Source organism: Dryobates pubescens, chromosome 21 (genome assembly GCF_014839835.1).
Source record: "Dryobates pubescens isolate bDryPub1 chromosome 21, bDryPub1.pri, whole genome shotgun sequence".
In the NCBI taxonomy this organism is placed as follows: domain Eukaryota; kingdom Metazoa; phylum Chordata; class Aves; order Piciformes; family Picidae; genus Dryobates; species Dryobates pubescens.
Genome location: NC_071632.1, coordinates 428,596 through 455,119, shown reverse-complemented (window position 1 = coordinate 455,119; position 26,524 = coordinate 428,596). Strand labels below are relative to the sequence as shown.

The 26,524-nt window shown below is 47.0% G+C and overlaps 1 protein-coding gene across 2 annotated transcripts; it reads right to left on the bottom strand.

Moving 5' to 3' along the window:
- Nucleotides 1-1,029: 1,029 nt before the first annotated feature.
- On the bottom strand, nucleotides 1,030-25,229 carry HACD1 (3-hydroxyacyl-CoA dehydratase 1). 2 transcript variants are annotated; one of them, XM_054171390.1, is made up of 7 exons: nucleotides 24,956-25,229; nucleotides 16,962-17,079; nucleotides 15,019-15,037; nucleotides 14,849-14,937; nucleotides 9,383-9,504; nucleotides 6,388-6,566; nucleotides 1,030-1,838 (listed from the first exon to the last, which is right to left on the bottom strand). In XM_054171390.1, the coding sequence occupies exons 1-7, from the start codon at nucleotides 25,081-25,083 to the stop codon at nucleotides 1,756-1,758; spliced, it is 738 nt and encodes a 245-aa protein (XP_054027365.1). In that variant the 5' UTR covers nucleotides 25,084-25,229; the 3' UTR covers nucleotides 1,030-1,755. The 2 variants fall into 2 exon arrangements, with proteins under 2 accessions (XP_054027365.1, XP_054027366.1); XM_054171391.1 differs by having other exon boundaries at nucleotides 14,849-14,931.
- Between the last annotated feature and the right edge of the window lie 1,295 nt (nucleotides 25,230-26,524).

Below are 26,524 nucleotides of genomic sequence, written 5' to 3'. Positions count from 1 at the left end.
GCACAAAATTTGGAAGTGAGTGACATAATAAATCCTTGCTTTTTCACCAAATTGCTTGGTACACCAGATAAAGGTATAGCCACAGTCTTCAAAAGAGTCCTTGAAGCTAAACATGGGGACTGCCTATCCAAGGCTGCAGTTTGACTTGCCTGAGGAAGATTCTTTTCCAGCACTGCATTCATCTCACTTCAAACCTTCCAAGAAGCTCTGTGCATGGGCAAGCACTGCTGTGGCCTTCCATATCCCAAGGGAGCATGCAGGCAGGAGCTGGCTCCTGACATTCATTGGAGATTTCCCTTCTTTCACATTGATGTTGTCAGTTCTAGTCATGCCTCCACATTCAGCAAACCTCTTCCTCCACTTCTTCCTTTTCATATAACAAATAGTAATACATTCTTAAGGACTCAATCTATCAGACTTCTTTCTCACTTCCACTAATTTTGTTACTTTTGTCTGATTTTTCAGTAGACTGACTCAACTCTTCACCCAAAACAGAAGCCTGTACTCCTGAAATGACCTCAGCAATCAGAAGGAGCATTCTAATGTTCAGCTGCCTGCATACACACCCTATGACAATCTTCTTTTGAAGTGAGCAATGCCAGAATCAACTTTGCCGCCTGCATTATCAAGGCTTCTTACTGTATTGTTACATTTCAGTCTTCTCTCTATGTATGCACATTTCCTCAAGTGCATTGCCTCTTATCTGAATCTCTTAGGCTGTACCTAATGCCCTGGACCTCTCCCCCTCAGGTACCACATAGTGTCGCTTCTACCACATCTATTAATACCACATCTGTCACTTCTATTAATACACTGCAGATCTCTCTTGCAGATTATTGAAGACATTAAATAGAATTAGGTCAACACAGTATAAACAATTAATGGGGAGGCAGTAATTAAAATTGCACAATGGGGTGACTCAAAGCACGATTTGTATTTTAAGACACTATTTAATATGTATTTTATCCCACTTAGCTATTTATAAGAAGTCACTATGTCATCTTTCTGCACAGGTGATAAAATGCAGAACAGGAGAGAATGACAACCAATCTCCTTCCACTCCAGCCACTGATCAGAGAAAGGTAGGCACATCAAGCCCACTCCTCAGAACAAACTTTCAACCATTTAATGTTGTATCTGTTACTCTACACAGCTTTAAATTTACAAATGAAAATACAGAGACAATCTAAACTTGCACTGACAAGCATTCAGATTCTTTCAAAAGTCCTTCTGGAATTCTGTGGTGTGATCCTGTAATGTAAAGAATCATGAACAAGGTGCTAACTCAGAACTGGAAAGTCAATCATATAAAGCTTTGATAACATTTGAGCCACCTAGCCTATAAAAGACCACCATTAGCTCCTTTATGCTCTGCTTTCCAGAAGACTCACTTTCAGTACAACTTAGCAGCTCTACTTCTCTTCTTGCTGACGACTACAGGTCAGAACAGTACTTTCAGAACAGAAAGCACAGCAGCCAACTATTTCAATTCCTAAGGCTATTTCTCAACCTAATGAAAATAAGAAAACAATTTGTTTGAAGAAATCAACAGTTCAAAACCAGAGAGAAACAAAAGATGAAGAGCTAAGTCTGAAGATATATTCATGGTAAAAATATTACAGTCCATGCTATTTTATGCACAGTTGTTTATTCTTGTTCCATGTTTTAAAGCTTGGACTCAGATAAATCACAGTAAGGTTTGGGTTTTTACCCTCTTTCCTTTCCATTAGAAGCACCATAGTTACACAGCTTGACTCAGTCGTCCTTTTCCACAACCACCTCTCCATGAAGCACCCTTCTTCTCTGCCGCAGCATGTGGAAGTAGAGTTGTGGAAATACTTGAGCAAAGCACAGAACAAAGCAAATTAGATGTAAAAAGTCAACAGATCACATGACAGAAAAATTCAATTATGCAGAGCAATGAACTGAGGGCAAACTACAGCAGACAGTGGTGCAGTTGGTTAAATAGCAGCAAGCCATGAATGCTGCAGTGAACTGCAAAGCAGTGATTGCCCAAAAGGCAGACAAAGCCCCCTGCATGTACACTCTCAACTCCAGGAACATCAGTCCAGCTCTTTCTTTGTAATAAACAGGACTTAACCACTTCCTGGCAATGCCTAAGTCTAAGAAAAACGTGTATGAATTAAGACTTTGAGAAGGATTCTAATTTACCCTACTTGTTCAAGTCTCTCCTGGCCCTCCGAGATCTATTCTATTACTATCTTGCTGATACATTTGATCCTTATATTTAATGGACAGAAAATCTGATCGCCACCTCGGGCGATGTGTCATCTGCCCGAGGCTCCATCTCAGCCCGGGTCCTCTCTCGGGAACACACCGGGACCAGAGCCTAGGAGGAGGACTAACTGAGGACCGCCAGCGGCACCTCGGCATTGAGCTGGAGATCAGGGACGATCGGGTTGAGTGCTTGTGGGTGAGAATTAGAGGGAAGACCGGCAGGGCAGACATCCTGGTTGGAGTCTGTTATAGACCACCAACCAGGAAGAAGATGTTGATGAAGTATTCTATAGGCAGCTCAAGGCTGTCTCAAGATCTCCAGACCTTGTTCTCATGGGTGACTTCAACCTGCCTGACATCTGCTGGGATCTCAACACAGCAGAGAGGAGACAGTCTAGGAGGTTCTTAGACTGCATGGAGGACAGATTCTTATCCCAGGTGCTGCGTGAGCCTACCAGGGGCAAGGCTATGCTTGACCTCCTCTTCACCAACAGGGAAGGGCTGGTGGGTGATGTGGTGGTTGGAGGCTGTTTAGGGGGCAGTGACCAGGAGAGAATTGAATTTGCAGTGTTTGGGCAAGCTAAGAGGGGCAGCAAGAAGACCTCCACTCTGGACTTCCGGAGGGCAGACTTCAGGTTACTCAAGGAACTAACTCAGAGGCTTCCTTGGGAGAAAGCCCTTAAAAATAAAGGGGTCCAGGAGGGCTGGACCTGCTCCAAGGAAGAATTGTTGAAGGCGCAGGAACAGGCTGTGCCAATGCGCCGGAAGATGAGCCGCCGGGGCAGACGGCCTGGTTGGGTAATGAGCTTCTAAAAGAACTAAGGGAAAAACAGAGGGTGTATCATCTTTGGAAGAAAGGGGAAGCAACCCATGGAATGTTTAAGGATGTTGCCAAATCATGCATGAAGAAAATTAGGGAGGCAAAAGCACATTTGGAGCTTAGACTGGCCTCTGCTGTGAAGGACAACAAAAAGTCCTTCTATAAATACATTAATAGCAAGAGGAAGGGCAAGGACAACCTCCACTCCTTGGTGGACATGGAGGGGAACGTAGTGACAAAGGATGAGGAAAAGGCAGAGGTACTTAACAACTTCTTTGCCTCAATTTTTACTAGCAGGACAGAATGTCTTCCAGACAGCTGGCCTGCAGAGCTGGCAGAAGGAGCCAGCCAGCACAGTTTCCCTATGTTCCATGAGCAGGTGATTGGAACTCTCCTCAGCAGCTTGGAGCCCCACAACTCCATGGGACCATGGGATGGGATCCATCCTAGGGTGCTGAGAGAGCTGGCAGATGAGCTGGCCAAGCTACTCTCCATCATTTTTCAGCAGTCCTGGCTCACTGGAGAGGTCCCAGAGGACTGGAAGCTGGCCAACGTTGTGCCCATCCACAAGAAGGGCCGGTTGGATGAGCCAGGGAATTATAGGCGTGTCAGCCTGACCTCAGTGCCAGGCAAGATTATGGAACAGGTCATCCTGAGTGCAATCACACAGCACTTAGAGGATGGCCAAGGGATCAGACCCAGCCAGCATGGATTTAGGAAGGGCAGGTCATGCCTGACCAACCTGATCTCCTCCTATGATCAGGTGACTGCCTGGTGGATGTGGGGAGGCCTGTTGATGTGGTCTACCTGGACCTCAGCAAGGCCTTTGACACTGTCCCCCACAGCAAACTCCTGGCCAAGCTGTCAGCCCCTGGCTTGGATGGGAGCACACTGCATTGGGTTAGGAACTGGCTGGAGGGCCGAGCCCGTAGAGTGGTGGTGAATGGTGCCACATCCAGCTGGCAGCCAGGCACCAGTGGTGTGCCCCAGGGATCAGTGCTGGGCCCCATGCTCTTTAACATCTTTATTGATGATCTGGATGAGGACATTGAGTCCATCATCAGTAAATTTGCAGATAACACCAAGCTGGGGGCAGGAGTTGATCTGCTGGAGGGTAGAGAGGCTCTGCAGAGGGACCTCGACAGGCTGGGCAGATGGGCAGAGTCCAAGGGCAAGAGATTGAACACATCCAAGTGCCAGGTTCTGCACATTGGCCACAGCAACCCCATGCAGAGCTACAGGCTGGGGTCAGAGTGGCTGAGAGCAGCCAGGCAGAGAGGGACCTGGGGGTGCTGGTCAATGGTAGGCTGAACATGAGCCTGCAGTGTGCCCAGGCAGCCAAGAGGGCCAATGGCATCCTGGCCTGCATCAGGAACAGTGTGGTCAGCAGGAGCAGGGAGGTCATTCTGCCCCTGTACACTGCACTGGTTAGGCCGCACCTCGAGTACTGTGTCCAGTTCTGGGCCCCTCAGGTTAGGAAGGAGGTTGACTTGCTGGAACGAGTCCAGAGAAGGGCAACAAAGTTGGTGAGGGGCTTGGAACACAAGCCCTGTGAGGAGAGGCTGAGGGAGCTGGGGTTGCTTAGCTTGGAGAGAAGGAGTCTCAGGGGTGACCTTATTGTTCTCTACAACTCCCTGAAGGGAGGTTGTAGACAGACGGATGTTGGTCTCTTCTCCCAGGCAGCCAGTACCAGAACAAGAGCACACAGTCTCAGACTGCACCAGGGGAGGTTTAGGTTGGATGTGAGGAAGAAGTTCTATACAGAGAGTGATTGCCCATTGGAATGGGCTGCCTGGGGAGGTGGTGGAGTCGCCGTCATTGGTGGTTTTCAGGAGGAGACTTGATGGGGTGCTTGGTGCCATGGGTTAGTTGTTGAGGTGGCGTTGGATTGGTTGACAGGTTGGACACGATGATCTTGAAGGTCTCTTCCAACCTGGTTTGTTCTATTCTATTTTATTCTTATTCACACAACATTAAGTTACATAAACAACTGTAAGACTGTTAGTAACTTATGATTGCTTAGGCCTTTTTTTATTTACAAGTCTCTCTCATTGGCCTTCATGATTCTTTGACTAAAAAGATTTCACAAGCTGTGCATGTAGTGAAAATCCATGTTTAAGGTCAACTTCTTAAATACCTTTTATAGGTGCAGACTAAATCATAGAACATTAGGGGTTGGAAGGGAGCTCCAGAGACCATCTAGTCCAGCCCCCCTGCCCAAGCAGGAGCACTCAAGGCAGGAACACAGGAACACTTCCAAGCAGGTTTTGAATGTCTCCAGAGAAGGAGTCTCCACAACCTCTCTTGGCAGCTTGCTCCAGGGCCCTCCAGCTTTCTCTTCTGTTTCCATGGCATCTCCTCTGCTCCACCTGGCACCCAGTGCCCTTTGTGCTGTCCTTGGACATCCCTAAGCAGAGCCGACACTGCCCTGTATATCTTTATCAACATGAATGAGGGCACCCCTCAGGCTCCTCTTCCCAAAGCCAAAGAGACCCGGCTGCCTCAGCCTGTCCTCCTCAGGGAGATGTTCCACTCCCTTTTAACCTCAGATTCCCTAATTCTCAATCCCTCAATCCCTCTGCCTATCACTTGCCTTGTTTCCAGCCTCCAGATTACCTAAAATATTCTATTTGCCTTGTTTAGTCCAGCCCCATTCATGGTGCTGTATCCAAATTGGGTTGTTTTCTCCGTATCTACACCACTTAACATCCACTGGAAATAACACTGGAAGAGAAAGACAGACAGTGCCTCTGATCTTAGCTCTGGTTAGCCAGTTATCTGTGGGTCCTGGTATCCAGAAGGGCCAGGACACTCTGATTAAACCAGAGACTGAAGTCTGTGAAGAGAGGCTCAGGGGCTGGTTATCTGTGAAAATGAAATCTTGGAAAGCATTGCTTCAAGTTTCTCCAGAGCATGCTCAAATGGTGATGACCAAGAGGTAACACATAAGTAATTTTTAAAAGTGTGAACAACAAGGCAAATCTCTGGCACAATTTGCAGGGCAGTTTTTAAGCCATTGCTTCCAAGTAGCAGAGGGACCAGAAATTCTCAGCAACAGTTACAGACATTTCTGTGTGTAACTCAAACTAGGTTTTTGGATTTGTCCCACTCTTACAAGTATTTGCTAGCATTTTCCCTGAAGATTTTGATACAGCTTCTGTTCTGAGGATGGAAAACTGCAGTCTCACTAATTAAAGCATAGCAAAACTTGAAACAAGGGAGAGCAGGCTTCTAGAGTAGGGAGTGTTCAGTACTGCTAGCAGTGCTTCTGGCATGGCTGGTAACTGATTACAATGTTGTTAGCATCACTAGAGCTAAGGAATACTTACATGGCACGTAGGAGAACATGACAATAATGAGAAAATAATAGTAGTCAAAGGAGACGTTGTATTTGTTGGGAAGTCTCAGTGAAAACATTCCTGTTTTCTTCACATAGGGTAAAGCAGCATATATGGTTAGCAGTTCACCTGCGACTCCAGCAGGATAGAGAATGATAAAAAAGTTGTACCTGCATTAAAAGCAAAACAAAACAAAACACAAAAATAACCTTGTGAGAATCACTCCATGAATTTAGTATTTCCTCTTGCTATTAGTGGCACAGCAATGTGTGACAGTAGTTCCAGCAACAAAATGAAGCAGCACATCCTGACCCGGCAGAAGCACATCCTGACCCGGTTACTCTGGAGAGTGGTGCTTAGGTTACATCGCTCAGTGCTTTTCCTCAGAAACAGGGAGCTTTCAGGACACTGGGGTGGCTGCTCCAAAGAGCAGGGAAACCTGAACATTTTTTGTCCCCAGTAAAGACTTCTAAAAAAAATTTACTGATCCTATTGGCACTGTCAGGATTCAGACCAGGACCACATCCCAAATTCAGATGCTGTTGCTGTCTTTGTCACAGGGCTTGCACACTGGGTCAGATCTACCTATTAGAATGTCTCTGAAGACAATGAAAACTTTGAAAGACATCAGAAGCCTGTTCTATGTGTCCAGAGAAGGGCATCGAGGCTTGTGAGAGGCCTCGAGCACAAGCCCTGTGAGGAGAGACTGAGGGAGCTGGGGGTGTTTAGCCTGGAGAAGAGGAGGCTCAGGGGAGACCTCCTTGCTCTCTACAACTACCTGAAGGGAGGTTGTAGCCAGGTGGGGGTTGGTCTCTTCTCCCAGGCAGTCAGCACCAGAACAAGAGTCTCTCAAGCTGTGCCAGGGGAAGTTTAGCCTGGAGGTGAGGAGAAAGTTCCCTGAAGGTGTTCAAGAAGCTGTAGATGTGACACTTCAGGATATAGTTTAGTGGTCATGGTAGTTGGACTTGATGATCTTAAAGGTTTTTTTCCTGTGATTTACCACTAATGGAAATAAATAAAATGAGAGCACCAAAACCTTATCAGATCCATTTTAAAATGGGGGGAGATTTTCAAGTAAAAGATGAAGGCATTTATTTTAAAGAAAACAGGACTTGATGCCATAGACCACAGAGATGTAACAAAATGACAAACATTTGTGCTGTCCTTACATGTAGTGCATCATGCAGGTGTAGCTTCTCCTACGAAACAGCTCTAGAGTTTATGCAGAGAACAGCAGTTGACTGCTGCATGGAAAAGTACAGTGTGCACCCTAAGACCAACAGAGATGAAATCCAAACTAGCAGCAACCAAACACAGAATCATAGAATGGGCTGGGTGAATGGGTTGGGCTGGAAGGGACTTTGAAGATCACCCAGTTCCAATACCCCTGCCATGGGCACAGACGCCTCCTACTGAACAGGTTGATCAAGGCCTCATCCAACCGGGATTTGAACACTACCAGGCTTGAAGCCTCCACAGCTTCTCCAGGCAACTTGTTCCAGTGCCTCACCACCCTCATGGGGAAGAATTTCCTCCTCATGTCTAATCTGAACCCAGCTTCCTCCAGTAGGTATCCTGCCCCTATAGGCCTTTGTCAAAAGTCCCTCCCCAGCTCTCCTGTAGCCCCTTTCAGATACTGAAAGGCTGCTTGAAGATCTCCCTAGAGCTTTCTCCTCTCCAGGCTGAACAATCCCACTGTGAAATCCTCCTGGGTCTTGGAGGACTCACAGGTCAGCGAATGGACTAAAGGAGGTATTAGAAGGAACTGATGCCATGACCCAGCTGCAGTTTGTCTCTATCCAGTGGAGAAAAGGCCAAAGTAAAAATTCTGAACAAAAATGTAGAGCACACTTATTCCATTACCAACAAACAGACCAACCTTTTACAGCTATCAGCTAAAGAGCAGGAATTTCCATCTCCTTTGGAGTACTGAATTTATGCCCAGTTGTGCTGTTTGATTATCCACATTTAGCCTCTATGAAAAGATAATACCTTTGCAAATATTTCCTTTACAGTTTATATCAGTAAATCTCTCTGCTGTGAGAATGACAGTTTTCCCTCCTATTATCTATTATAGGGAAACATAAAATCTGTCACTCAAGACACACTGCCACAATGGCACAAAGCATATGCCAGTGTAGTACTTTGTGAATACATTTCTCTTTCTGAAGCCTACATAAAAAAATAATGAAATCAGACCTGAATATTTTTAAGTTTGTGATTTAGGGCTTAAACACAACCAAACCTTAGGTATTAGCAAAAAGAGAATGTGGAAGAATGGCCACAAGTATCAGACATACCAGAGATGTGCATTAAAAGCATCACAGCTGCATTATCTCTATGACAAACAGAAAGGAAAATGAAACCCCGCTTTTAAGTTCTTTAAAGAGAGGGCTGCCTGTGCAGAAGGGAGGTTATTTTCTTTCAGAGTGTGGAAGTCTGTCTGTCTTACAAGTACTCTGCAGATGACTACAGAGGATACTGCTCTTCCAGTTAAGTCACCTGATAAAAGAGGCAGTCTCTAACACACATGCTCCGGTGGCCAACCGTGAGTACACTCACATGCATATAAGCCACTACCTGGGTTTACAAAGCAGAACTTATCAGGTAATACTATGTGTGTAGACTGAGTGACAACAACTGCCACAGTTTCAAAGATCTGGCTAGCACAGGTGTTTCATTCTGTCCAAAGCATCTTAAAGAGTCATCCTGCAAGTTAAAAGACTGCTCCAAAGATTAAAAAGCTGAAGGAAAGAAGAGTTCAAACCGTGAGACGGGAAGCAAGGAACACATCACCCCCCAAAATCTCAGCTAAAATATGGTTAACATTTTAAACCAAGCAGCAATGATCTCAGGGTACAGAAAGCAACACTTTGCACTCTGCTGACACATCAGCCAGGCTCAAGCATAGGCTGTGTGTTAGCTCAACATGCATGAAACCAGCATGCACAGAACCATGAGGAACTGAAGTGCAAGACATCTCCACCTGGCCCATTTAATGAAGTATGGCAAATGGTTGAGCAGGTTGAATGTGTAGAAGGAATATCGAGTGATCTCTGTCACAGTCCATACAACCAGAAAAAGAACAACACTCTCCTCATTCTGGATCTGCAGAAGCACAAAGAACCAACACTTTCTTCAGCCAAAAGCTCCTTTGATGTGCAGACTGCAACAGACGTCAAACGTTTAAGACAGGTGGAACAGAACTAACGTCTCATAAAGAAGAGAATTCTGCAACGGAAGGGATATTCTGAAGCCCTTCCCATGCACACTTCCTTAGCACACAGATTTACTAATACAGTTTGCAAGCTGAGCAATCTTTACCTGTTATACAAATCTCAAAATCCAAAGCCCTACAACCAAGCTTATTCCTCCTCTTTATTCTCTAGCTGCACCTTTGTTACGCTGCCTGTCTCCCTCTTTTTAGCTGTGCTTGATTTAATTGCTTATTTTCTTACTCCTCAAAACAGCAAGATTAAAACCAGGATGCACAAGATGTGTTCCTTTCACAATTAGCTTTGACTGACTCTGCATTTCACTACTCTGTCTCCTAGATCCCCTCTCACTTTATCTTGCTTCTTCGTCCCCATATAATGCATGTCTCCAGCAAGCTTTGGAGAAAAGCGATTGCTTAGTATAATCACTAATGGAAACTTGGTTGCAGAAGATGAAATTTGCCTCTTCAGACAGCTGGAAGCTAGGTAAGGAGCTGGATGGATCATTACATGAAGAGTAGCTGGTAGGTCAGGAGCTTTGGGTACACTCACTCAGCAATCACCTGTAAGATCTGAGTCATTAAACTGCCTCATCAGCAGGTAGCATATCTCTGCTGTTTCAAAACACCATTTCTTTTTCACTCTAAGTGAACAAATAAACAGAAGTGCCCAAAGGCAAAGGCAGCACGTGGGGATCTCTACCTTCTGAGAAGCACCATTACAGGCAAGTAAGTTTCTTTTCTTTAAAAGGGGAAGAATTTTGTAATACACTTCCATGCCTGAAGGCTGAAAAGCTCCAGGGATGTCTGTGAAATAAAATAAAGTAACACAAGTTTTGTTAAAATTACAAAAAAGGGAAATGATATTTTAAAATCAAAGGCAACATGGTGACAAAGCTTAAGACATCTCCAAGATGCTGAAAATCCAGAACTCTGCCAAGAGGCCTGAAAAATTCAGTGCTCAGCATCTCATAAAGAGGGGCCCTCAATGCATCAATCAAGGAAGGTGTGCTTTTAGTGAAGGGACCTCACCAACATCACAAAAGAAAAGGAACTCTAAATACCCCCCGAACTCACAAACAAACAGCAACAACTAAGTGCAAAGGCACCCAAACAAATAAGCAAAGGTAAGGACAGATAAATATTCATAACCCAAGCTTGGATTTATGTCATAGTGCTACATCCAAGCAGAAGAGCTTTAATTAAGTATGCAGAGAATTCCTATCTGCTGCTTTGCAAATCTCCAGTCAAGTAAGGAGATCTAGGTCTGGCTGTTACCACAAACATACCTCCCACCACATAAAGGGACCCTGAACATTCATGCCTGCTAAGCAGTAACAGTGTGAAATACAATCAGACATACATTCAGCCGGCTTAGGGTTTTTTGACACAGCTCAACCTACTGTACTGAAGGAATCAGAAAAAATGACTGGATAGGCTAAAGATTTCATCCACCAGAGGGGAGAACAAAATGGCAAAATGCAGTGCTATAGTCCAGCATTTATGTCAACATTTCATGAAAAACAGACTTGGCAATTCCTGAGACATTTCCCTTATGGAAAAAGGGCAGCAAGAAGACCTCCACTCTGGGCTTCCGGAGGGCGGACTTCAGGTTGCTCAAGGAAATAATTCAGAGGGTTCCTTGGGAGAAAGCCCTTAAAAATAAAGGGGTCCAGGAGGGCTGGACCTGCTTCAAGAAAGAGCTGATGAAGGCTCAGGAGCAGGCTGTGCCAGTGTGCCGGAAGAGGAGCCGCCGGGGCAGACGGCCAGCCTGGTTGTGTAATGAACTTTTAATACAACTAAGGGAAAAAAAGAGGGTGTATAATCTTTGGAAGAAAGGTGAGGCAACCCATGGAATGTTTAAAGAGGTTGCTAGGGCATGTAGGAGGAAAATTAGGGAGGCAAAAGCATATTTGGAACTTAAACTGGCCTCTGATGTGAAGGACAACAAAAAGTCCTTCTATAAATATATTAATAGCAAGAGGAAGGGCAGGGACAACCTCCACTCCTTGGTTGACATGGAAGGAAATGTTGTAACACAGGATGAGGAAAAGGCAGAGGTACTTAACACCTTCTTTACCTCAGTTTTTACTAGCTGGAAAGAACGTCTACCAGACAGCTGGCCTGCAGAACTGCAGAGGGAGCCAGGGAGCTGCATGGTTTCCCTGTGTTCCATGAGCAAGTGATAGGAGCTCTCCTCAGCAGCTTGGACCCCCACAAGTCCATGGGACCAGATGGGATCCATCCTAGGGTGCTGAGAGAGCTGGAAGATGAGCTGGCCAAGCCACTCTCCATTATTTTTCATCAGTCCTGGCTCACTGTAGAGATCCCAGCTGACTGGAAGCTGGCCAACGTGGTACCCATCCACAAGAAGGGACGGTTGGATGAGCCAGGGAATTCCAGGCCTGTCAGCCTGACCTCAGTGCCAGGAAAGATTATGGAGCAGGTCATCCTGAGTGCAATCACACAACACTTAGAGGATGGCCAAGGGATCAGGCCCAGCCAGCATGGGTTTAGGAAGGGCAGGTCCTGCCTGACCAACCTGATCTCCTTCTATGATCAGGTGACCCGTCTGGTGGATGTGGGGAGGCCTGTGGATGTAGTCTACCTGGACCTCAGCAAGGCCTTTGACACCGTTCCCCATAGCAAACTCCTGGCCAAGCTGTCAGCCCATGGCTTGGATGGGAGCACACTGCGATGGGTTAGGAACTGGCTGGAGGGCCGAGCCCATAGAGTGGTGGTGAATGGTGCCACATCCAGCTGGCAGCCAGGCACCAGTGGTGTGCCCCAGGGATCAGTACTGGGCCCCATGCTCTTTAACATCTTTATTGATGATCTGGACGAGGGCATCGAGTCCATCATCAGTAAATTTGCTGACGACACCAAGCTGGGGGCAGGAGTTGATCTGCTGGAGGGTAGAGAGGCTCTGCAGAGGGACCTCGACAGGCTGGGCAGATGGGCAGAGTCCAACGGCATGAGATTTAACACATCCAAGTGCCGGGTTCTGCACATTGGCCACAGCAACCCCATGCAGAGCTACAGGCTGGGGTCAGAGTGGCTGGAGAGCAGTCAGGCTGAGAGGGACCTGGGGGTGCTGGTTGACGGTAGACTGAACATGAGCCTGCAGTGTGCCCAGGCAGCTAAGAGGGCCAATGGCATCCTGGCCTGCATCAGGAACAGTGTGGCCAGCAGGAGCAGGGAGGTCATTCTGCCCCTGTACACTGCACTGGTTAGGCCGCACCTCGAGTACTGTGTCCAGTTCTGGGCCCCTCAGGTTAGGAAGGAGGTTGACTTGCTGGAACGAGTCCAGAGAAGAGCAACAAAGTTGGTGAGGGGTTTGGAACATAAGCCCTACGAGGAGAGGCTGAGGGAGCTGGGGTTGCTTAGCCTGGAGAAGAGGAGACTCAGGGGTGACCTTATTACTCTCTACAACTACCTGAAGGGAGGTTGTAGACAGACGGATGTTGGTCTCTTCTCCCAGGCAAGCAGTACCAGAACAAGAGGACACAGTCTCAGGCTGCGCCAGGGGAGATTCAGGCTGGATGTTAGAAAAAAGTTCTATACAGAAAGAGTGATTGCCCATTGGAATGGGCTGCCTGGGAGGTGGTGGAGTCGCCATCACTGGAGGTTTTTAGGAGAAGACTTGACGGGGTACTTGGTGCTGTGTGTTAGTTGCTTGGGCGGTGTTGGATTGGTTGATGGGTTGGACGCGATGATCTTGAAGGTCTCTTCCAACCTGGTTTATTCTATGTATTCTATGTATTTATTCTATGTATTCTACACAAACAAAATAAATCAAAGCTCTGAAAAGCCTGTTTCATTTGTATTGGGTTGAACTGAGCTGGAGTTAATTCTCCTCACAGTATTGTTCTAGTGCTGTGGTGTTTTGTTTCTTTTTTCAGCAGTAGTTGATAACACAGCAATGTTTTGGCTACAGCTAAATCCAGTATTCAAGCTGTGTCCTTTCAACATTTCCCTGCCCCAGGAGTACATTGAGGGGTGGGCAAAATCTTGGGAGGGGACACAGCTGAGCCAGCTGACTCAGACTGGCCAAAGAGGTATTCCATACCATATGACATCAGCTCAGGTATAAGTAGGAAGTGAAAGAAGGAAGTGGGGGGGATTCGTCTATGGCGTTTATCCTCCCGAGGAACCATCAAGCTTAGAGAGCCCTGCTTCCCGAGACCGACCACCGTCCTGCCGATGGGAAGTAGAGACTAACATCTCTCTCTCTCTGCTTTCTTTGCTTCCGCGCGGTCTATTGCTGTTTGCTCATTAGTGTTATTAAATTGCTCCTATCTTATCCCCGGCTTCTGTTATATTTTCTTTTCCCTTCTTCCCCTCTTCACTTAAGAGGGGGAGTGATAGAGCGGCTTGGTGGGTATCTGGCCTCCAGGCCAGGGCCAAACCACCACAGTCATGTTAAGAAAAACGACAGTAAAGTAAAAGAAGTGCAGAAAACAAGCTGTCCATGACTGAAACACAGGGATGTGACAAGTGAGGCAGGTGCCAGGGTCCCCAGCAGCAGGAAGGCAAATGCCATCTGCTGGTGAGACAGTTTAATGGCTCAGCCTCTTCTGGTGCAACAAATCCAAGAGCACAGACTCAAAATCCATCACTAAATTCTTAGCACATCCCATCCACTAGCTGTAGACAGACTGCTTGTTTCATTCTGCTAACAAACCACCAGGCTTACAATAACCACTCCTGGCCAGGCAAATACACTACAGGACCTGAAGCATCCCTGTGGCAGGCTGGATGACTTGGTGTCCATGCAAGGTACAGCATGCGTGCCACCAAAATCATCACAACATTACAATCCTGGGAATCTTCCTAAAATAAATTGCAAACTCACAACCATGTTTAGCCAAGTAAATGCAATGTAAGACATTTTTTCATTTAGATTGATTCAGTGAGTGCTAATTGAAGGCTCTGAAAGTGAAGAGGCGACACTGTGGAAGCTTTGCCGCTCAACAACAGCAAGCGATCTCACCTAGGCTGACCACAGCTGGCACGACACCAAAGACAGTGCTGGTTCACAGCTAAGATCCAGACTCAGTCTCCTAAGTAGAAGTGCATAAATTCCATCCTGTAACCCCAGCTTCCAAAATCACTCAAGTATGTCAGCATTCTCTGTAGGAACATCAGTGATTTTGCACTTGGTCTTCCCTGTGCAATGAGAACTGGATTAGTAGCTTCTCCTAAAGAAACTCCAGCATGGGTTACTCGGGCACGTACCTGTTTAATGCTGTGTGCAATGAACCACACCATGAAGATTCTTGAACTCACTTGGACCCCAGTCACAAGCACAGATGTGCGAACTATTCCTTAAAAAGAGAAACATGTTACCTCTGTTCCACCAGTCAGCTTTTCATTAGTTACAAGAGAAACTGAAACAAATCACTCACCAACTGCACAGTGGACTACCTGTAAATAAAAATAAGTTAGAGGTTACTGATGGGGAGCATGTGACTGCTTACCCTATCAACAACAGCAATACAAACCTAGACCTAACTGTGAAGGCTTTTTGTCTCCAGCTAACAGTGTTTAAAAGCAGCACAGATCAGAGCCCTGCCCGCCAGTGCGGTGATGGGCTCCGTATCTGATCCGCACACACCAAAGCGATCTCTTTTCCTGACAGCCTGTATGCGTTACCCGTGCAGAGGAAAAGCATGGATTTTTTTCAGCTACTAAGCTTCTCTTCCATTACCTCATTCAAAGAAGAATTTTGCAGGACAGTGTGGAGGGAGGCATGTAAGGGATGCTCTGTATTCATTGCAGATTAATAGCACTGTTACATTTTGTCAATGAAGCATCAGATTTATTGTACTTTCTGCTCAGGAATGCTCAGCTACTCAGTGCTTTTCATTATCTGGCAGTTTTAGGCTATGCCTAGAAAATTTTCCACAGATCTTGAACAGAAAGTGATAGAATGTCAATAAATTACCATTGGATGTGAAAGGGAGACAATGATAAGGTCTAAACCTTCCCATTGGTCTGGTATGTAACATGAGGTTAGTTGGGTAAACTAACTTTCTGTCTTTGGGCTTCCTTTGCCCTAGCAGGCACTAACTGTTGCTTCTGCTGGCTTTGCTGACCTTGACTGAGTACTCTGTTGTGGCTAAGTACTCACAGCCTGCTGTCTCCTTTTACTCCTTTTTCCTCTTGTCACCTGTATAGGGGGGAAGGAGAAGGAAGACGAGGAAGCTGTTGGCAACCCCCTGGTTTTGTGCTGTTTAAAAACTGTAAATATATGTAAATATTGTGTATTTTGTACATATTCGTTGCATTCCATATTCCTTGATTGTAGTTTTGTTGGTAAATGCAGGTTGGTTTGCTTTCAGCTGAGCTGGTCTGGCAATTTTATGTTGGGGACTAACTTCAAACCACACATTATTTTGGCAGATTTGAGTAGAATTACTTATTGGGAAAATGTAACAGCATAAAAGCCTATTTACAGACAGCCACATGATTCTAATAGTTGTCTGAACTACAAATCATAGAATAGTTTGGGTTGGAAGGGACCTTAAAGATCATCCAGCTCCAAACCCCCTGCCATGGTCAGGAACACCTCCCAGTAGACCAGGTTGTTCAAGGCCCCATACAGTCTGGCTTTCAACACTGTGAAGGCTTGGAGCCATCACAACTTCTCTGGGCAACCTTTTTCAGCGCCTCATCACCCTTGTGCTAAAGAGTTTCTTCCTAATGTCTGATATAAACCCAGCTTCTTCCAGTTGTAGGCAGACTGAGAAATTAAAATGTAGATAGACACTCTTTGCTGTGCCTAGGAAAGATCTCTTAAGTGGTCAATAAACCCAGCTTCATTCCAGAGATGTGCCATAAACTGAGCTCGTTGCGTGACAAAGGTCCTATTATGTAATGAATACTTTGCACAGCTTCCACAGCCTCTGTCACAACAGACTGAGTGGGGCATACACATCCGAGCTGGAGGTCAGCAGCAGCGGTGGTGGCGCAGAAGGACAGTGAGCCCAGTACAAAGTTTCAGAGGGAAGCCATCCTCTCCAGATATGAAGATGAAGTACCTGCTGTGCTGGAGGGTTAATCTGCTGGCTGGAGTGCCTCTAGAGATTTTGCCTTTTGAGTTGAAAACTTTCAAATGAAAGCAAGTCCCAGGCAGCATTTGATTTAGCAAAATACCAGAATCATGTTTGAAAACAGTGTGCTGAGGTGTTTCAACTGATCACCATGTTTTGGCAACCACCTTCATTAAGCCATAAAGTTAAAAGGGCCTTCAGCATTAACATAGTATTTTGATATTAAATTCAGGTTAACAGTGTGTTCTGCCTGTGGTATGCAGCATGCAGGAAAGCAAACTCATTTCAATATTTACCTCAAGCAAAGCAAATGTCTGGAAAAATTTAAGCGTCCTCTGAACGTTTCTGAATAAGCCTCTATGTGTTCCTTTCTGTACATAAAACCGCACCATGGCAATACCTAACACCAGCCACCTACAAGAGAAAGAGAAGGGATGCAGTTCAAATCAGCACTCCACAGATACCATCCACCAGAAAGAATACAGCAGAACAGGGCAACTTTGCTTCTTCACCCTCCAGTATTTTTAGGACATTATTACAAATATCTTCAGAGATAAATGTTGTCTGAAGTTACGTAAACGTTGCATGGGATCACAGAGTGCTAGGGGCTGGAAGGGGCCTCTGGAGATCACTGAGTCCAACCCCCCTTTAAAGCTGGATCACCTAGGGCAGGTCACACAGGAACACATCCAGGTGGGGTTGGAGTCTCCAGAGAAGGAGACTCCACAACCTCTCTGGGCAGCCTGTTCCAGGGCTCCAGCACCCTTGCACCAAAGAAGTTTCCCCCCATGTTCAGGTGGAACTTCCTTTGTTTGCAAAAGCCATCAACACCACCTTATCTGAAAAGCTGCAATTCAGATCTAAACATGCACACACACAATCTGAATTACTTGACACCGCCTCAATTACTAATTACCTTCAGAGGACTGACTTGAACTGAGGAGATCTCCCTAAAACCATGGCTCCATCAGACTTTTCCCTAGCAGTGCCTACACATTTTCACTATGAAATTCTCCCACACCTTTACAGTGAATTGCTGATACCTGACGACATGATGAACACGGCACTGAAGTAACCATTTTTGGTAAGTAAAGGACCAGAATCAGTGCACATCATTTTAATGACTTTTTGTGGGCCCTCAGTTCACAATTTGCATCTGTGACAATCTGTCATGGATTGAGTTGAACCTGCTGCTGTTATCCATACCATGCTGCAGCCATGCCAGCTTCAAAAATGAAACTGGAGCAAAGTATGATGGGGCTTGAAGTGCAGATTACAACATGGAAGGCTTCCTGTTCTGCTTGCTGCTACTGGGTTCAAGGTTCTTGGGTGTTGGCTCTTTTCTGCAGGCATGGTGGTGGATGCATGGCAGTCAGGTAGCTGCTGGGTTGGGTCTTCTGTTTTATGCTGGTTTTTCACTGTGTTTCTTCTACAAATAGGCTAAGATAAGGTCATCATGCATTGTATTATTAGATTATTAGACATGAATTCTAACACAGATTATTAATTAGATTATTGGCTCAGGTAACGATGCATTGTTCATGATATCTCATGTTATATTAAACTCTTATCTCTTTATCTCAACCCTGAGTTTTTGTGTGTTACTCTTCCCCTCACTTTTGTATTGGGGGAGCAGGCAGGTTAGCCCTTGTGCTAAACCATTGCAGTTGCATTTGAATACTTCTGTTTGTGACTGTCCAACTAAAGTTACTGTTACAACTCAGCTCTCAAAAGTTTGGCACTTCAACATGAGGCAGTCAATTTTGGCAGGAGACATAAGGGTTGAGATAACTGAGAAGAGGATTCAGTTACAGCTTGAAGCTTGTTAAGAAAGTTTTGTGCAAGTTGCCCTTTTTTCTTTTTCCTTTTCTGTCATGTGCTGTATTTCCCTTCCAGGGACCAATGTGCTGGGGTCCTGTATGTGCTTGCAGTGGGCAAGGAAAAAGAAGCACAAAGCAGTTTGCAAAAGATAAGGATGAATCAGGGAACAAGAGAAAGAGTGAGCTTTTTGCTTGCTCAGCTCTTATGCTTATAAGGCTTTGGAAGACGGCCTAGATGGATGGACCTAGCAAAGGCCTCAGGGAGGTGAGAAAAGTCTCTCTTCCTCTGTCCAGGCCTGTGTTTCAGCCATGAGGAACAGATGTTCCCCTATGTGGGAGAGAATGTGGGAGGTACGCACCCCGGCGTACCCTGTGGTTTTACTTGTGTGGCCAAAGGGAGGACATGAGGCAGTGGGAGGTAAAACCCACTGCAGTCCTAGCTTCATGAGTACCTGATTTACAGGGGAATTCTCCCCCAAAGAATGCTGCCACAGCGTCCAGTGGAAAATCACCCAAGGAAAGCAGACAAGCTGATACTGCTGCTGATCCTTCTGAAAGGGCTCCCAGAGCATCTTCACAAGATGCAGGTGATTCTAGCCAGAATTAGAGGAGCCCTGATTCCAGGCAGATGGTGGGAGGGCTTGGTAGGCTGATGAGGTAGAACCCATCTGCTTTTCTGGTGTGACAGAGGGATGTCTGCTCCTGTATAGGTTGGAAGTTGAGCATCACAATGAAGCTTTCACTTGGAAGGGATGGAAGGAGTCACTGGACTCCACTGCCCCAGGGGTGGAAACACAGCCTCACTATTTGGACTGGTCATGGACTGATCCAGACTATACTGGAAGAGAGTGGAGCTTCAGAGCATCTTCAGTGAGCAGTCTTCTGTGTACTGCAAAGCAATCTTGCTTTGAGTAAGAATGGACGGTGACTGACCTGTGATGTCTGTTGTTTGATGCTGATTGCTGCTGGGCATGATGCAGATGGTGTAAAACAAGGGGTGGAGAATGTCATGGATTCAGTTAAACCTGCTGCTGTGTGTTTGGGCTGGGTGCCCTCTGCTCCGGGGGCGTTTCCTGTGTCCAGCACCCAGCCCAGTGGGTGGGCACAGGCAGTTCTGGGTTTCTGCCATAATCCCTTGCACCACTATAAGTTTTACGTCGGGGTCTGGCACTGCCTTTTCCCTTCCCTTCTGCCACCTGGTACCTGGGGGAGAGATCTCCCAGCCTGGGCCTGGCTCGGCAGCCTCTGATCTGGCCAGCTGAGACTAGCCTAGCAGTGGGGGTGGGAAGGAGGAGCCCTGGGGGTTTTGGGTGCACCCTCAGGTGGGGATGGGATCTTTCTGGGACTGTTTTGGGGTCTCCCTTGTCACCGTGTTCCTAGCTTTCTGCACCCACTCACTGCTCTCTATTTAAACTCTCCATCACCTTTGCAATCTGTTTGTCTGAGTCGCTATTTCTGTGTGTGGTGGGGAGGGGGTTTGCCCCAACCCATTACATGCTGTTATCCATACCATGCTGCAGCCATGCCAGCTTCAAAAATGAAAGTGCCAACTGGAGCACAGTATTATGGGGCTTGAAGTTCACATTGCAACATGAAAGGCTTCCTGTTCCACTTGCTGCTTCTGGGTGCCTGCTTCTTGGGTGTTGGCTTTTATTCTGCAGGTATGGTGGTGGAAAGGGTGGCAGTCAGGTAGCTGCTGGGCTTGGTTTTATGTTTTATGCTGTTTTTTTCCTATGTGCATTTCACTGCTCTTCTGCAAATAGGCTAGGCTAAGGTAATCACGTATTTTTAGATTAATTGGATTATTGGGTAAGGTTATTACGCATTGTGCTCATGATATCTCATGCTATATTAAACTCTTATCTCTTTCCTTCAACCCTGAGTTGTCTGTGTTACTCTTTCCCTCACTTTTGTGTTGGGGGAGTAGGCAGGTTAGCCCTTGTGCTAACCATTATACCTGCATCTGAATGCTTCTGTTTGTGACTGTCCAATTGAAGTTACCATTACAACTCAGCTCTCAAAAGTGTAGAGAAGTCACCTTTGAAAATCAGGCTCCAAAGTGCTGAAGGATAGGTGTTGTGTACTCATGAAGGTATATTTAAGTAGCACTTTTGCTGATCATAGAATCATTAAGGTTGGAAAAGACTTTTAAGATCATCAAGTCCAACTACCATGACCACTAAACTATATCCTGCAATACCACATCCTCAAATTCTTGAACACCTCCAGGGACAGTGATTCCAGCACTTCCCCGGGCAGCCTGTTCCAACACCTCACCATTCTTCCAGTAAAGAAATCTAACCCTCCCCTGACACAGCTTAAGCTCATTTCCTCTCACCTGATCTCTGATTACTTGGGAGAAGAGACCAACACCAGTTTCACTCCAGCCTCCTTTCAGGTACCTGTAGAGAGCAATGAGGTTTGCCCTCAGCCTTCTCTTCTCCAGACTAAACAAGCCCAGGATGGTAGCTATTCTTTTGGGGGGTTTTAAGGAAACTGAACAGTAACACTGAATGCTAACCCTTCCAATCTGAAAGAGAGTATCGTTTAACCTAAGAGGAATTTCATACAAAACCTAATATCTCAAATGGAAAATTAGACAAAATTAATTCCTAAACTGTGGTGATCCTCAGTACCCAGCCCAGCACCAAGACAGTAACCCAAGGCATGGACAATTCTTGCTACAAGATTAGCCCCTTCCATTTATTTAGAATTTTCAAACTCCTGTGCCATGTGTTCCACCCTTAATGAAAGAGCTGTGGCACATGCTTAGGAACATCATGCTAGCAAGATGATTTGAAGCTTCAGGTCCACAAAGACTAAAAAAGTATAAAAATTCTTTAATATAGACCTAGAGGCACAACCAGAGCTACAGATGGCTATTCTGAGAGTTGAAAATACAAAAATCATGATAACTTCAGCTTAACTGCTTGTTTGATGGTATTTGGAACAGTTACTCAAGTCCTTTCGTTCCACATAAAGCCACAGCAAGCACGTACAACAAGGTAAGATCTTGCTCAGGAAGGGTCCAAGTGACAAGGCAGAAGGGTCTGAGAAATGCTCAGAGGATGTTTAAACATTTGGAGAAATATTTATATAATCATTTGCATAAATATTTAGCACATCTCCTGTCCTTACACTCTTTCCTAAGCAGAAGGTACTGGCTAACACTTGACGCAGGTCAGACCTGTTGTGCTTTAAGGGCATGTGAGTCCATGGATGGTGACAGCTCTCTGCTCACCTCAGGTGGCATGTGCTTCACTGTCAGCCCCTTAGCAATTCTCACACACAGTCACTTGGTGTGGCCCATTCCAGCACTTCAGGATGGCATTTCAAACTCAGGCTTCCCCACACAGTAGGGATGATTCCTTGATCCCTTCTACTTTAAGCCCATGAATCCGATCTGCCAGAGCTCCAGAATCTGCCCCCACAAGTGTTACTCAGATTTTGTATGGGGTTTGAAATCTCAGTGCATTAATTTGAAGTTGTCTCCCATCACTGTGGAAACATGGAATTACTGGAGTGTCGCTACTAGGACTTCTCAGTCCTGTTTTATAGTGACGTGTCTGACAGGAGGAAGGTGATAGTGCCCTTACATCCATCTGGCAGCAGGAATGGTGACAGCAACAGCTCTGTCCTAGCTCTCAGCTGAGAAGTTACAACACATCTAACACAACAAGGCATTTTCTGCACCTCATTCCGTAACAAAAAGGTTGCAGAGAGAAGTAATCTTGGACTGCACTCAGAAGTAAAGACTGCAAATACATTTTTATTTGGACATGCATTTCTGTAGATTGAATTATTTAGTGGTCAGTGGCTTTTTATTTTGGATCTCAAGAAAGCGCTTGTATTGAGCACTGAAAATCACTAGGAAGTGGAAAATACTTTCCATGATACAGGGTAACTTTTCATAATATTGGGTACTAACCTGTCACTTCAGGTTCTGTTGCAGGTTCTGATGCACCTCCATCTGTGGAGGTTTGAATAGGGGAAGACAAAGGCACGAAATTGCCTTCCCTTCCTCCTGGACTTGAGCAAGAAATGATAAAAGAGGCACCTTTCTTCCCGCCCGTGGCTGAAGTCCCTCATGTGTATTCGTACAAGTATTCACCTACGCTGGGATTTGGAATTGGGACCGGCTGGGTTCTTAGCGCCCAGTATATATTGGCACTGGACACATTGCCTAGAGAAAAATAGAGTGACCAGAAAGCAGTCTCGGACTCGCTCTGGACTCGGCTCCCTGGGATTCGTGCTGGGACTTAGTAGATTGGCGGCGACATCAGCCAGTAGCACCCGGACCTGCCTACCCTGGTGTCTTGCTCCCTGCCCTGTGCTGAAGCAACCCTGCCTGCCGTAACCTGCGGCTGTTGGCTGTTTTCACAGGCCGGCAGTGCGGCTTCTCTTGCGCTGCTCAGACAGTGCTGCTCCACGAGATTTACCTAAGGACACTGTAACTTTGGCGAGTCCCTTTTCCTTTGGGTTTATGCCGCATGACCTACAAATTGGATTATTAAGCTTGGGGTTCTGGAGGCTGTTAACACAGAGATCCAGGGACCATCTCCAAACTCCTACTCCGTCCTCGTGAGTAAAACCCAACTCATCGGCCTTCCCTAGCGTCCTGGCTTGCCTCTGATTTTGTAAGTTGGGTAAAGCTATTTTGTGGCTTAGTCTTTTCCATTTTCTACATTCTCTATATTGTACTAAAGTTGCCCATAAGCATCCTGGTAGCATTCGCGACTGAACAGAACCTGTAAATAAATTTCATCAGTTTTGTGCAACACTTTAGGGTGGGGGTTTTGGGAAAATAAAGATAGAACTGTTTTTATAAGTCCCACCTTGTTAATTTAATCCCAATCAAAACAGTTTCCTAAACCTCTGTTAGAAAAAGCAGCAATTTTTTATTAGAATAGTTATCATGCAATTGTTCGTTAAAACTCTTGAAACACTCTACTATATTGCAGACAATACACTGCTCCTGTTACTTACCCTGTGCAGTGCCCCTGTTAAGCACTGCTTTATTTCAAATGTTTAATTTTCTCTTAAACTGTATCCATAAAAAATGCTAAGGATCTATTCTTATTTTCTGTTTCCACATAAAATATGGCATTTTGCATGCCTTGGTCCCTTTTGTATTAATGGAAGATGGAAGCAAAGGAAGTGGGAGATACTGAATCAGCAGCTAAGGTCAAAACTAATACAGTTTGATAATCTGCTACAGACACAAAAAAGAGGCAGAAGTCAGTGTTCATTAGCAAATTGACACGTGGAGCGTGAGGCTGTAACATTTCTGCCAGCTAGAAACAAATTTCACTCAGTAAAAGCACTTTTGAGAAGGTGTTGCTGCAGTATAGGAAACAGCCCTGAGCACATGCTCAAGGTTCAGAGATGCTGCTGAGAAAAAAAGCAGCTCCGATCATATTCCTGGCTTCCTGCACCACTCCCTGTGATCCTGCTTCAAGCACAGCCAAGCAGTTTTGCTCTGCAGGATTCAAAGGGCAGAGTTCACCCGCTGGTAACACGGTGAAATGGTTCTCATGATGGATATCATCCTAGGATTTTATAAAAGCACTCCTTCATTCTATTAATTCATTGGGAATTCCTAGGGGTTGGGTTTTCTATTTCCCCAAGTCAATGAACAGGACAATTTTTCAAGAAGTGAAAATACGTACTTTAAGCGCTAGCAACAGAAACCTGCCTGCTCTTATAATCTGTTACTCAAAATAAACATCCCCTTTCCTCAAAGCAAAGCATCGCGGTACGGAGGAGCAGCTCAAACGAGCCCCGTCCCGTTCCACCCAGACCCCGCTCCTCACCACACGCCGCTGGCGCTGGGACCGCGCTCGGCTCTGCCAGTTTCTAACGCGCAGGGCGCCGGGGGAAGCTCTGCTCGCTTAGACCACGGGCTCCGGGCCCTGAACCTGCTGTTCCACAGGGTAACTCGGGTCGGGAGCACACAGAGCCAGCCGCAGGCGAGACCAGCCGCCCGGACAGCTCTCCCCGGCGCCCCTACGCCAGTCACAGCTCGAGCCCCCTGGCGGCACCGAGGCCACTTTCTCTTGCCCGCGGCCGGTCGGCTGCTCCCTCCCGCAAGGAGCGGGGACCGCGGCGGCCGCCCCGGAGACGGTGGAGGGGAGGCGGTTGTGCGAAGAGGGCGGCCTGCGCGGCACTCTCGCTCGGCATTCCTGTCCCGGCTATACTTAACCTCTGCGGCGGGATCGGGGTGACGCGCTGGCGGCCGGCAGCGCTGCACCGTATTAGGCAATGCCCAGCAGGCGAGGGCTAGCTCCGCTCCCCGCGGCTCCCCTGCACCCCCGGCTCTCGCCCCTTGCTCTCCCACGGCGAATGCCAGCCTGCCGGGGCCCCGGGACCCTGCCTCTCCTCGACCGCGCCGCACCCGACTCCCGCCACTCTGCGCTGCCGCTCCGCGTCCTGCTGAGGCGCCGGCCCGCGGCGCACCCGCGCCCGCTTACCCCGCGGTCATGGCGACGTTGTAAAAGATGAGCCAGGCCGTAGCCAAGGCGCCCAGCCTCCTCTTCTTGCCATTCTCCTTCTCCTCCACCGTGCCGTTACCGCCTCCGTCCTCCTCGCTGGACGCCATGGCTCCCCCGGCCAGGCAGCGAGTGTAGCACCGCCGCGGGGAGGAGGGGCTCGCCCGGCGGCTCGGCTGAGGCCGCGCTGACAGCCGCTGCCCGCTGTCCCTCACGCCATCCGCCTTCCCCGCCGCCCGCTGCTGGCACGCCGCTGCGCGCCCCTCCCTCCCCCCCGCGGGGCTCCCCGGGCCACGGCAGGCACTCCGGGGGCGGGACGGTGGAGCTTGGCCCCGGCCCTCGGGGAGGTCCCCGGGCGGGACGGGTGAGCTCTCACTTTGGTCGCAGCCCCCAGATGTGGCCCGCGGGCATTGCACCGCTTCGCCCTCCCGCATCGGGAAGCTCCCCGTGGGTTGGCACCGCGTTTCCTGCCTTGCTGGTGACTGTCAGGCAACAACAAAAGCGACTCCAAACTCCGCCGTTCTCGCAAACACAGGTGTGCCTGGGGCTGAACATCAGGGAGTCTGCTCAGAGACTGGCTGGTGGGAATATGCCCAGGTTCCCACCTGCCCAGGGTCACCTTGGGGAAAGGATGTTCTCCAGTCTCTAGGTCTTCATGAACACACAACCTTGGGCTCCTCCTTTCCACAGGTAAGCATGGTCACCATGGCCACTCAGCCCAAACACCTCAAATGCAAACATATACAGACAGAATTCCCAAAGTGCATCAGTGTGGACCTTCCAGTGAAAGGTGAGTAGATAGAATCATACAATCATTAAAGTTGGAAAAGACCTTTAAGATCATCAAGCCCAACTGTAACCCAACTGCCATGACCACTAAACTATATCCTGAAGCACCACATCTACTGCTTCTTGGACACCACCAGGGATGGTGACTCCACTACCTCCCTGGGCAACCTCTCCCAACACTTCAGTACTCTTTCAGTGAAGAAATTTTTCCTAATCTCCAAGTGAACCCTCTCCTGGCACAATTTAAAATCATTTCCTTTCAACCCTTTGCTGATTACTTGGGAGTAGAGATCAAGACTGGCTTCACTCCAGCCTCCTTTCAGGTAGCTGTAGAGAGCAATGAGGTCTCTCCTCAGCCTTTTTCAGACTAAACTGTCCTGGTTCCCTCAGCCACTCCTTTTCAAGCCCTCCAGACCCCTCACTAGCTTTGGTACTCTTCTCTGGGCATGCTCCCTCTGCTCACCAGTGCACCCAAGCAGGTGTGCAGCTTTCAGTCTCAAAATACACATCCACTGGTAACAGCAAGAGTTTAACGTGTGCAGGCAAAATGAGTAGTTGGCAAAACAGCACCATATGCATGCCACTAAGATTATAGCAAGTCCTGATATTATATGTAAACAGATGCCTTTCGCATGTTCAAGCAGTCATAAATATAACCCAATTTGCAGCACCTATAGTCAATAAACCTAGACAAAACACTTTACACACAGGGTTGAACAACCCAATTCAGAATTGTTTTTGCCAGCTTTGGGCTTCAGAGGA